The sequence below is a fragment of the Megalobrama amblycephala genome, linkage group LG9, assembly GCF_018812025.1.
Source record: "Megalobrama amblycephala isolate DHTTF-2021 linkage group LG9, ASM1881202v1, whole genome shotgun sequence".
In the NCBI taxonomy this organism is placed as follows: domain Eukaryota; kingdom Metazoa; phylum Chordata; class Actinopteri; order Cypriniformes; family Xenocyprididae; genus Megalobrama; species Megalobrama amblycephala.
In genome coordinates, this window is record NC_063052.1 from 30,595,210 (window position 1) to 30,608,904 (window position 13,695).

The 13,695-nt window shown below is 35.8% G+C and overlaps 1 protein-coding gene across 4 annotated transcripts in view; it reads right to left on the reverse strand.

The window, feature by feature from the left end:
* Positions 1 to 13,695, reverse strand: part of bicc2 (bicaudal C homolog 2) — a 31,643-nt gene continuing 17,948 nt past the window's right edge. For all 4 annotated transcript variants that reach the window (XM_048202735.1, XM_048202737.1, XM_048202736.1 and 1 more), the window contains 8 exons: positions 12,937 to 13,106; positions 12,735 to 12,825; positions 12,540 to 12,579; positions 7,482 to 7,633; positions 4,862 to 5,015; positions 4,459 to 4,610; positions 658 to 757; positions 1 to 510 (listed from right to left, as the gene is read on the reverse strand). In XM_048202735.1, the coding sequence (XP_048058692.1) occupies positions 383 to 510; positions 658 to 757; positions 4,459 to 4,610; positions 4,862 to 5,015; positions 7,482 to 7,633; positions 12,540 to 12,579; positions 12,735 to 12,825; positions 12,937 to 13,106 (987 nt within the window). In that variant the 3' untranslated portion in view covers positions 1 to 382. The remainder of the gene's footprint in view (positions 511 to 657; positions 758 to 4,458; positions 4,611 to 4,861; positions 5,016 to 7,481; positions 7,634 to 12,539; positions 12,580 to 12,734; positions 12,826 to 12,936; positions 13,107 to 13,695) is intronic.

Here is a 13,695-nt window from a genome sequence, read left to right on the forward strand (position 1 = left end):
TTGTGTTTTTGCATCTCATTTAATGGAAGATCCAAATTTAAACATTGTCTGAAAGCATTCTTATATTTGAACAATACACAAAGGAAATAAAGTTTTGCATAGAACAGCAGTAGAAAGAGAAATGGAGGTAGACAGAGTCAGAGAGACAGACTTGCATACTAAGTATTGGTGTTGGACGGGCAGTCGGTTCATTCTGAAGGTCACACTTCTCCGCATGTTTCCTCTGAGAGTCACAGCACATCTGTCCTCTCTGTCTTATATGGAAATCATCTATCATGTCATACTTTGATTGGTCCCTAAGGGGGCCACATGACAAAAAGCACAAACCGGCCCCAGGTGCATTATAGGAAATGCTATAGTCTTTTGCGTTCACATCATGCCGTCACCAGCGGTTACTCTTGGCAGCTACGTCTTCGTCCATGATTCGTGGAAGACGTCCGCTTGCTCCGCCTTCCAGGTATCCAGACTTCACAGTGGGCGGTTCTGGAAATTTCCTCTTTTTACTTAAATCTAATGAGGGAAAAATGAGGTAAAGAAGCTTCACATGAAAATCCTTCAAATGTTTAGATTTATCCACCATGATGATTTCTTAGTCAGACTAGCCAACAGAATGTTTCCCTTAATGAGATCTACATTAGTTTAATTAATAAAAGTGACCCGTAATGGCGAGAATCATCTTCCGCCGCGCTCCAAACGTGTTCACGCCCACTTCCTTCAAATCCTCGTCTGAGAGCGTCAGGAACGTCTGATAATCGATCTGACAGATGAGAAAACAACATTTATGTGTGTGTATTTGTGCACATGTGTCTTTAGGTGTAATTGTGTGTGTGTTGTCTCACGTAGTTAGACATTTGACTTTATGACTTTATGAAAATAGATGATACCATACATACAGACTGGTGTAGTAGAAAATATAAAAAGACTCAAATAACTACACATATCTTAATTTATCAAATGTAATACACTCAAAATATTATTTTTTTTACTCAGCATTTTTTATTTGTTTTAGAGTATAAATATCTAAACGTTCTTAAATCAAGATACATTTACTTGAGGAGAAAAATTACTTAAGGTATATTAAGTCTTAAATGAGTTGGAAAGGGGACCTATTATGCCCCTTTTCATAAGATGTAATATGAGTCTCTGGTGTCCCCAGAATGTGTCTGTGAAGTTTCAGCTCAAAATACCCCACAGATCATTTATTATAGCTTGTCAAATTTGCCCCTATTTGAGTGTGAGCAAAAACACACCGTTTTTGTGTGTGTCCCTTTAAATGCAAATGAGCTGCTGCCAACTTTCCAGAAGAGGGTGGAGCATTAACAGTTCGTACTTTGGTTGCTCAACAACAACAAAGCTGGAGAATCTCACGCAGCCAAAAAGACTATTGTCAATAGTGGTGTTCAACCTTACATTGTTCAAACCGGAGTCGACACTGATGGAGACTCAAGAGAATCGAAGAAGTTACAGTGCTCAGCATAAATGAGTACACCCCCTTTGAAAAGTAACATTTTAAACAATATCTCAATGAACACAAAAACAATTTCCAAAATGTTGACAAGACTAAGTTTTATATAACATCTGTTTAACGTATGACATGAAAGTAAGGTTAATAGTATAACTTCAATTTATTTAATTTTCAGTTTTACTCAAATTAAGGGGAAGCAAAAATGAGTACACCCCACTGAAAGTCTCTGGAGCAAAGCAACATTTTAGACTACAAATGTCTAATTAACAAGAATTCAACCACAGGTGAGTCTAATTATTCATTACACAGGAGTCCAGCAGAGAGCTGACTATAAAAGGGTGTTAAAACCCCTTCCCATTTCATGCTGTCAGCAATGGCACCACATGGAATAGAAATGTCACAAGACCTGAGAAAGAAAATAATTTCTTTACATCAGAAAGGTGAAGGCTAGAAGATCAGCAAAGCTTTTATTAACAGTCAGAATACTGTAGCAAAATTGGTACAAAAATTTAAAAAAAAGTTGGAACAGCAACCATCTCACAGAGACATCAAGAATCAGCATCTGAATCTCAACAATGGTGACATACTTCATGTCGCAATGCATGATGGGAGCCATATGGTGGCTCCCAGCATGCATTACAGCATGAAACATGTCACCATTGTTGAGATTCAGATGCTGATTCTTGATGTTTATGTGTGTCTAAACACTTTTTGTCTACAATGTATTTAAAAATTCAAAATTCAGAATGTTTGATCTCAAGCAAACCTGTATTGACAGTGAAAAATAAAACAATATTAAGTAACCACTTCATCAGTAATGTATTTTTTTAAACTACTTTATGATGATAAAAATATCACCTGATCATATTTGTTTATGGCTTCTTTCCCAACAAATTATATGTTTCGATAAACACACCATTACAAAGATAAATGTCCAGTGTCAGGAGCCCAACTAAAGCAAACACTGGTCACCGTAACGGTGAGTTCAAACCAAACTATTATTAATAGCAACTTCAGTAGATGTCTGACAGAAATAAAGTCAGGCTGGTTAATAATAAGTGGAGCTGGTAATGCTGTTTGTGGAGATGTTTAATTAGGGCCCGGGCACCGATGGTGTGAGGACCCTATTGTAATTGCTCAGACAAATATTCTTCTTCTCCGAAATGAATCCAATTTTTGAGGGCCTAAACATGCTCAAAATCTCATGAAACTTTGCACACGCATCAGAAGTGGTGAAAATGTACATCTGATATGGTTTTCAGAATTAGGTGTGGCAAAATGGCTCGATAGCGGCAACTACAAAATTTCAATTAAGCACCCTTCTTGCTAGGTTTCACATACAGGTATGAAATTCGGTACACACATGTAACAGCCCAATCCCTACAAAAAGTCCCTGGGTGCAAAATCTGAAAACCCAACAGGAAGTGAGATATTTTGAATTTTCTCTGCAAAATTTTTGTAGTTTTTGCCATTTCCACACATTGTACTTTAACAAACTCCACCTAGAGATTTTATCAGATAAACATCATATTTGGTCAGTCTAATCTAAAGGCCTTTGTGACGTTAAATTGCGAAGATCTTGAGTTTTCGCTGAAGGGCGTGTCCGTGGCGGCATGACAAAGTCTGATGTTTCGCCATTAAAGAGGAAGCTGTTGTAACTCAGACATACAATGTCCGATCTGGCCCAAACTTCACATGTTTTATTAGAGTCCTGGCCTGAACATATCTATATGCCAATATTCAGTTAGTCATAGCGCCACCTGCTGGCAACAGGAAATGGCATGCTTTACACCATAATTCACTCCCCGAAACACATTTATATATGCCATGAAGTACCAAACATACTAGAAACACGTTAAATCATGCAACACTTGGCTAAGTGCTTAAGTATGCGATTAACACCACGAAACAGCATACAATGTCCGATCTGCCCCAAACTTCACGTTTGACAATAGTCCTGGCCTGAAGACAAAATGACAATAATCAGTTATAGTCAAAGCGCCACCTGTTGGCAGCAGGACATGTGGCACTTTGAATTGTATTTACTCGCTTACATGCATGTCACCCACTATTCACTGTTTTCCTAGGGCCACCGGGTGGCGGTGACCCCGGGTGCGAGGGACCTTTCATCGCTGCTTGCGGCTTTAATTATATCTTGAGATTTAATGTCTTCTTTTATCTTCAGTTGATTTCATCTAGTGTTGTGACAGGACGTCAGTTGTAATTTCTGTTCTGTGTTTCTCTGCTTGTTATCATCAGGTGTCTTCAATAATCGAACAATCATCCCTCAATTAATCACTTAATTACCTAATTAACTGCAACACTTCTTCAGTGTTACTTTAACACTCTGAGTGTGGACTCGTATAAACACTGAGCAGTGTTAACTTTACACTGGCAAATTTGCTGTCTACTTAAAACAAGAACAAATAACAACCAGTGGTGTAAGAAAAATAAAACCGATTTTCCCTTTTAATTAAGTTTATTTTGTCTGATCCCACTGGCTGGTATTTAATCTGATGTTGAAAATTTTGCATCAGAAAATATAGTTCTTGTTTTCATAAATTTATCAGAAAACAAGATTTTGCATCTGAGGTCAATGTATATTGACTTAAAAATGTTTAGATATTTTATTTAACAACAAGACAAAGACACTGAGTAGGAAAACATTGTTTGATTTCAATCAGCAAACATGTATTGTTTCACAAACCAAAAACAAAGCAGAGTATACTGTTCTACTCATGGAAATCGTGTTTTAAAGATCTGATGCAAATAGCCTGGCCAACTTTGGCAAATCCAGTGAATAGATTGACCTTAAACTTTCAGACATGACTTAGTTTCCAGGTAGACTAAAATAATCCTGTGCACCCTGATTCCTCCAGGTTAGAGCCTGTCAGATCTTGCCAGGTTTGTGTGCAATATGCATCAGACAATAGCGGTGTGTGGGCGGTCTGTGGGTGTGCCGTCTGGGACGTGTGTGTGGGTTGTGCATTTACCTCTTGTTGTTGGAAAATATCAATGTATTTCTCCAGACCCAGCTGTGCCAGTAACTCTATAAGATCATCTGTGTGGGCGGAACTGGGAGAGCTGCCAATCAAATGTCTGGACACTGTAGCCCCGCCCTCAGAGGTGGTCAGGTAGCCCTCTGCTGCAGGTCAAAGGTCAGAAAGGAAAAGCTCATAAATAAATCTGGTGTGATATTTTAATTTCCCAGTAGGTCCTGGATCTCGATCATCTCTACAAGCGTAAATGATTGTTTCACCTTGAAATAAAGCTGCTGGCAGAATTTAATTCTGTAATGAGCAGCTAAACTAATTTAATAGTTACTGTTAATTAAACAAGATATGTCACACCCTCTTCAATTAGGGAGCAGAGCGATGAGTTTAGCAGCACACATACATGTTCGGGCTGATGACAAACTGTAGGCAGGAAAGGATGATGATGATGATGATAATGAAGGTGGTGATGAAGACAGAGATCCACGTCTTTCTCTCCAGTTCTCTGAGTCGGAGCCGTTCCAAACGCGTTCCTTTCCACACTGTGAACTCCACGACTACAACCAGACAGACAAATTCATTAAAGTAAATCTGAATTATTCCATTCCAAGCTCCTGATCACTGTCTGCTTTCATTATATAAAAAAAGAGCAGCATGAACATTAAGCAAAACATCTTCTTTTGTGTTCCACAGAAGAAAGAATGTTTGAAATAACATGAGCAGTTGATGGTAAAGTTTCATTTTTGATTGAACTACCCTTTAAGGATGAAGCACAATAGAGCCAAACACAAACAGATTTCAATATCTTTTCAATTTGAATCCTTCACGGGGTTTCACTTATTCTCAGAAATAATGTGATTCAAACAGCAGTAACAATCAGAAACAGATTCAATCAGTGCTGCGTTGCAGCGCTAAACCACTTCCATTGAGATCTTTAATTGAGAGAGTCTCATTATCCCAGCGGAGAGGAAATGAGGGTGGAAGTGAAAGGAACGGCGATGTGCTGCTCACTGTGTGCTCATACACTTCTGTGATTTAGAGACTGTTCTCCATAATTACACTGCTTTGAATGGCAGGTGCATATATATGTGTGTGTGTGTGTGTGTGTGTATACTGTATATTAAACACATTAAAAAGTACTCTTTTTATAAACTCACACAAGTTTCCTCACACAGGTGTGTAATGTTGAGGTCTCTTGTTCATAACACACACACACACACACACACACACACACACACACAGAGAGTCCATGTTGGTAAACCTATCATTATGAGGACATTCCATAGGCTTAATGGTTTTTATACAGAGCTCATTTCCAGCCCCTAACCCTAAACCAACCCATCACAGAAAACTTTCCGCATTTTTACATTTTTAATAAAAATATATGGTAACAGTTTAGTATAGGGAACACAAATTCACTATTAACTACGACTTTCCCCTCAATAATCTCCTAATTTACTTCTTATTAATAATTAGTAAATTAGTTGTTAAGTTTAGGTATTGGGTAGGATTAAGAATGTAGAATAAGGTCATGCAGAATAAGGCATTAATATGTGCTTAATATGTACTAATAAACAGCCAATATTCTAGTAATATGCATGCTAATGAGTAACTAGTTAAAAGACGCTAAAATAAAGTGTTACCAAATATATATAATATGTTTGTTTATTTAGCGATTTGTCACACTACAATATAAGGACTTTGGGTCCTCATAATGTAGGTCAAACCAGTACACACATCTGCGTTTAATCTTTAATGTTTAAGGCCCCAAGAATGATAACTATAAATATAACTATAACAAGAACAATATTAGCATCTACACCGCAGTTTTGTCATCCGCCGCTTTATAGAGCTCTTTAAAGTTGGAAAGATTCTGATTGGCTGATCAGCTGGAAAATTCATTCTGAAAGTGATTTCAGTGATATAATTTCTCTTCTCATTGTAGTTGTGATGTGGACTCTGCAATTCTTTTATATTTAGAATTTTTTTTAAACTATATCTTTATCGTTAACTTTATAATTATCGTTCTTGGTGTGAACGGGCCTTTACACTCAGGAAACTTGCATTTGCTCATGTAAATGTAACTGGTGAATTATTATTGCTAAGACAACACGGCCGTTTACACGACAAAATTTTCAACTAAAAATGTTAAAAAAAATAATGCGTTTTGGCCATTCGTTTACACGACAAAGGCATTTTGGGGGCCTTCAAACAAAAAAATTTTGAAAACTATACCGTTATCGTCACCATGTAAATTACAAAAATACAGCGATTTTAGTCGTTTTGTGGATTGGTGTGAATGGGGGTCGTTTTGACAACATTGTCACCTGTACGCGAAAAACATAAAGGAAAAATAACTTTTCAGTTTTTAGTACATCGTTGTTGTGTAAACATACCCTAAGATTCCTGTTCAAAAGTTTGGGTTTGGTAAGATTTGTTAATGTTTTTGAAAGAAGTCTCTTACTGTATGCTCACAAAGGCTGCATTTATCTGATGAAAAATAGAAGTATTCTGAAATATTATTAGAATACAAAATAACTGATTTCTATCTGAATATATTTTAAAATGTAATTTATTCCTGTGATGCAAAGCTGAATTTTCAGCATCATTACTCCAGTCTTTAGTGTCACATGATCCTTCAGAAATTCTGATTATCGTCAATGTTGAAAATAGTTGTGCTGCTTAACAAGTTCATGGAAACTGTGATATATTTTATTTTTTAGGATTATTTAGTGAATGAAGTTCAAAAGAACAGCATTTATTTGAAATAGAAATTATAAATGTTCAAAAATCAAAGAATAAACCATATAACCATAACCATAAACCAGGATAATAATATCCTTTGTCAAAATAACTTTTCATGATGAAAATGTGAGCAGAGTTTGCTGGTGCAAAACTCACAATTTGACACACATGCTGAATTCTGATACTCAGCGTTAAAGGTTTTGAAAAGCCAAATTAGCTTTGTATAAAAGCAGAAGTCTACTGTACGTCCTCTTTTGGAAAGTTAGATGTGTGTGCACCTGCTGCTGGTTGTTGTAGGGTCTGTAGCAGCGTCGGCTCACAGCTCTCAGCTCGCGCACAGCGTCGGTGGGCATCGATTTAGAGAAGCCTAAGCCGCTCCAGGTATCTGTGGGGGTCCGAACCTCAGTCACCACGGGCTTCTGCTGCATGGCTGAGACACACATTCACACACACATTTCACAGATTAAATAACAGGCATTATTGAACACACAAAAAGCCGCCTGCACGCCTGGAAACATTATACGCTCAGAACCGGGTCCAGATTTACACTGGCATACAACAGCAGCTCTAATTAAACTGTGTGTGCAGTGTCGCTTTTAACTGTGTGTGTGTGTGTGTGAGTCCCCCTGAATTATTAAACACCTGCCACCTAATTAAACAACTTAATCAAAAGCAGTCATGCAGAAGAATGTGCTGCTACCTTTCTACATCTCTCTCTCTCTCTCTGTGTGAATGAAATAGTTTGAATAAGAGTTTATTTAAAAGTCACTGTATCTGTTTCTGAAGCACACAGGGAGTGAGATTAAAGATTAAAAAACACATGCACATTCTTGAAATTAGTAGGATTTGTGTTGCGATTCCTGAAACAAGAGCACCACATTCTAATTTAAAGGGTTAGTTCACCCAAAAATGAAAATAATGTAATTTATTACTCACCCTCATGCCGTTCCACACCCGTCAGACCTTCGTTAATCTTCGGAACACAAATCAAGATATTTTTGTTGAAACCCCATGGCTCAGAGAGGCCTGCAAAGCCATCAATGACATTTCCTCTCTCAAGATCCATAAAGGTACTAAAAACATATTTAAATCGGTTCATGTGAGTTCAGTGGTTCAATATTAATATTATAAATAGATGAGAATATTTTTGGTGCACCAAAAAAACAAAATAATGACTTATTTAGTGATGGCCGATTTCAAAACACTGCTTCAGGAAGCTTCGGTGCGTTATGAGTCTTCTGTGTCGAATCATGATTCGGATCGCGTGTCAAACCACCAAACTGCTGAAATCACATGACTTTGGTGCTCTGAACCGCTGATTCGACACGCTGATTCATAACGCTCTGAAGCTTCCTGAAGCAGTGTTTTGAAATCAGCCATCACTATATAAGTTATGTTGTTTTTTTGGCGCACCAAAAATATTCTCGTCGCTTTATAATATTAATATTGAACCACTGTACTCACATGAACTGATTTAAATATGTTTTTAGTACATTAATGTATCTTGATAGAGGAAATGTCATTGCTCCCTATGCAGGCCTCACTGAGCCATCGGATTTCAACTAAAATATCTTAATTTGCATTCCAAAGATTAACGAAGGTCTTACGGGTGTGGAATGGCATGAGGGTGAGTAATGAATGACAGAATTTTAATTTTTGGGTGAACTAACACTTTAAAGGATTAGTTCACTTCTGGATGAAAATTTCCTGATAATTTACTCACCCCCATGTCATCCAAGATGTTCATGTCTTTCTTTCTTCAATCGAAAAGAAATTAAGGTTTTTGAGGAAAACATTCCAGGATTTTTCTCCATATAGTGGACTTCACTGGGGTTCAACGGATTGAAGGTCAAAATTGCAGTTTTAACGCAGCTTCAAAGAGCTCTACATGATCCCAGACGAGGAATAAGGGTCTTATCTAGCGAAACAATCGTTATTTTCTAAAAAAAAAAAAAAAAAAAAAATGATATACATTTTAATCACAAATGCTCATCTTGCACTGCTCTGTGATCTGCACGCATGACGTAATCACGTTGGGAAGGTCACACGTGACGTAGGCGTAAGTACCGATCCAGTGTCTACAAAGCGAACATGCAAAGATTAAGCAAAGCGCCCTTTACAAAAAAAAAAGTAAAACAATGATATTGGACGTTTTTTGCCCTACCACGGTACTTTCGCCTACGTCACGTGTGACCTTTCTACGTAATGCGTGGCGCATGGCAGAGCAGTGCAAGACAAGCATTTGTGGTTAAAAAGTATATAATTTTTTTTTTTTTTTTTTTTTTTAATTACCGATCGTTTCGCTAGATAAGAACCTTATTCCTCGGCTGGGATCATGTAGAGCTCTTTGAAGCTGCACTGAAACTGACATTTGGACCTTCAACCCATTGAATCCCAGTGAAGTCCACTATATGGAGAAAAATCCTGGAATGTTTATCTCAAAAACGTTAATTTCTTTTCGACCGAATAAAGATAGACATAAACATCTTGGATGACATGGGGTGAGTAAATTATCAGGAAATTTTAATTTGAAAGTGAACTAATCCTTTAAGACCAAATCAATTAACCACACATTTATAGTCTTTGACAAGTCTCAATTACTCTGCTTCTCAAAGCATTTATATTTAGATTTCTTTTTCTTTCTTTTTTTTTACATAATCATACATCAAACCCACTCAAATAAGAAAGAAATATGGATAAATATTTTAAGGATTAGTCCACTTTTAAATACACTTTTCCTGATAAATTTACTCACCCCCATGTCATCCAAGATGTTCATGTCTTTCTTTCGTCAGTCGAAAAGAAATTACAGTTTCAGTGCAGCTTCAAGGGCTTTAAACGTTACCAGATGAGTAATAAGGGTCTTATCTAGCGAATCGATCGGTCATTTTCGAAAAAAATAAATAAAAATAAATTCAAGTTACGGAAAAAAACGAAACTGGCGCCGTGTTCGTTCCGTAACTTGAATAGGGAAGGCGTAGGACATTCAGCGTAAGCGTTATGAAGAATGCGGAAGCGGAAAGTACGTTCAAGGTGATATTTTGTTTATAAAGCATAAACGGTTTTATTTTTTTCGAAAATGACCGATCGATTCGCTAGATAAGACCCTTATTACTCATCTGGTATCGTTTAAAGCCCTTGAAGCTGCACTGAAACTGTAATTTTGACCTTCAATCTGTTGGTAGCCATTGAAATCCACTGTAAGGAGAATAATCCTGGAATGTTATCCTCAAAAACCTTCATTTCTTTTCGACTGACGAAAGAAAGACATGAACATCTTGGATGACATGGGGGTGAGTAAATTTATCAGGAAAAGTGTATTTAAAAGTGAACTAATCCTTTAAGTGTGTTTTGTGTGCCTGTGGGTAGATAACATAACATGTTCATGGATTATTATTTTTAATCACTGATCAAATTAATACACCTTGAATGCAATGTAAGTGTGTTTGGTTAAAAGCATCTGCCAAATGCATTAATGTAATCAAGATTTCAAAGCTAAAATGTTTCTGTTAAATAATTATGAATGATCTTTTTAAATCACATTTTTGCCTACTACACTGTAAAAATAAAATATATAGGTAACACTTTATTTTAAGGTGACATAGTTACACGTTACTACATGTATTTACTATAGTAATAACAGTAAATTATGTATAATTACAAGTAACTAACCCTTAACCTAACCGTAACTCTATAGTAAGTACATGTAGATAATTAATATTACTCAGTATTTATTTGAGTAAGTACAATGTAACGTCAATGTACGTCACATTAAAATAAAGTGTAACCAAAAAACTTTTTTAAATAAAACAAGATTATTGGAGTATGTTTTACAAGAAAATACTATTTCAGTCATTCTACTTCAAAATTTCACATTTAATTCAATGTGTTACTTGCCATTTCTATGTAATAGTCAAATTCACTAGCAATTTCTGAGTGAAAATTGTTTCAAAATTGTTCATTTTAAATTTTAGAACAATTAAAATACAAATATTCCTCTTCCGTCAATTAACACGAGCTCCTGAAAGAGCTGCAGAACGGATTAATATAGTTTAACACACGGCACACCTCATGTCACCTAGCCAGAATGATTTCATGACAGCTCGCTCCATGTGTTTTTGTGTTTATGTGAATGTGCATGTGCATGTGTGTGTGTGTGTGTGTGTGTGTGTAAGTGTGTGACTGTTCATCTGTCTGCATATTCTGTGGGTGGAGTGGCTACAGTCCATTATAAATCTGGCAGCGTGTTACTCTGAAATGGGTCCCCTCTATCACCCTCTCTGGCACTGCGCAACGCTTAAATGGCTCCCCTATATCACCTCTCTGGCACACTCAAGCTCTTTAATCCATTTTGAGGTTTATACAGCATGATGAATGCCAAATAGATGGAGCCTGCGGCGGCCCGTCGCACACAGACACAAGTCTTTTCAGTCACGGCCCAGAATAACAATCTGAACTTAAATCACTTGACTTTTAATCGTCACATTTGATCACACAAAGATTATACTTTGATGTGAGACTGAATATTATGCAGAAAATTAATCTATAGTGTGTCGATCTGAACTTTGTCGGTAAGAACTTTGGAGTAAATATGAGAGTGTATGAATCTGAAATCCTTATCTAAAACACAAAAACCTCAGAAACAACAGTCGCTTCATTTGCATCATGTACATCAGCAACATTAGTTTGAATTTACCGGCACTAAATAATCATTACAATTTTGAAATAATAATATAATATAATATAATATAATATAATATAATATAATATAATATAATATATTTCAAACGTCTTAATATAATATAAAGTTTCAAACATCTTTTAGCACTGTTTCAAGTTCTGAATAATAATTAAAAATAATAATAATAATAGAAAATCAAAAAAAATCAAAAGCAGCCTAAGAAATACACAGATGATGTATAAATACTTTACAAAAACAAATTCATACTAATGTGAATTTTTATTAACATTATATTACAATAATATTTGTATTCAATTTTATGTATTTTACATGACATCAATTATAATTATTATATTATTTAAAATGCTTTTTTTGCATTGTGCCATTGTTTTATGATAATTTAACAGAACTAAAATAGGCTTCATTTTCTATGAAAAAATGTATTATATTTTATACTTTTTAACGATGTGGTGAATTATTAAGACACATACATACAGTATTTACAGAATGGATCTAAATAATCATTTTAATTTTAAAATAATAATAATAATAATAAAACAAAAAATATTACTAGTAGTAATGATGATAATATAATATAATATAATATAATGTCTTTTAGATCTACTGTTTCATGTCCTGAATAAAACAAACAAACCTTGATTTGCCAGAAGCTTCTTTCTCTCATATTCATGATCCTGTTAAACAAACAGTAAACAAAGATTGTTTTAATCGACCGGTAAGACAAATGATTTTATAGTTGTGAACTATAATTGCTAAATCTGACAAAACATCCTATTTTGATTAATAGGTGCCGTTTTATTTTCATTCTAAAAATGTGAAAGTGATGTACCTCATTATGAGGGTCGGCAGAGGGGAATATTCTCAGACTACAGCGTCTGTCTCTGTTCAAATAAACACCATCCACCTCCACTCTCACTGACCTGAAACACACACACAGTTTTATTCATCTTATATATTCTAGACGGTAATCCAGAGCATCTTCTGACGGTGGGTCTGTCCAGGTGTCTCAGCATGAGGACGGAGGGTTTTACCTCTCAGACGTGAGTGGCTGGTTTGGCTCCCTGGAGGCCTCTGATTGGCTGCCTCTTCTTGATGAGACAGTTGGCTTGGCAACGACCTCTCTAACCTCTGTCACCTCTGCATGCAGCGTGCCACAGTTCTCCATCTCTGCTTGTGTCTGCTGATCGTCATTCTCTGGAATCTGATACAATGGCATTAATACAAGTTTTTGGTTTTGTTTACTCATAAACATGTTTACTGTCATTAAATCTAATTTGTTTTAGCATTATATTATTAAACACACATTTTAATTGAAGAAGTATAAGTAGCATGGATCATGAAATCAATTGATCAATCAATATGATCTTTGATCCAAATCTCTTGATTTGCTCTATGCATGAAACACCTGGATGGCCTGCGACTTTTGACAAATATTGTGAAATATACAACTAGAGCATGTTGTTTGGGACACTGCATCCCACAATGCAATGCTTTCAACGTGACCGTCCATTTCCAAAGTGACAAATGAACTGGAAATGTTATTAATATCCATCATTTCTAACATTATTAAGTCATTATTTGATTGGACTGCCAAAAGTTAAGACATTTTTTACACAAAACTGCATTAAAATTGGAAAATAACCTTATTTATGCCACCTATTTTGCGGCAATTTTTTTGTATTATGATATTATTTTCATAAAAGTTAAGCACATTTTCCACTTAAATTCTCATGATCATAATGCACCTGTAAATAAGAGTTTTATAGATTTTTTTTTTAATTCCCATGATT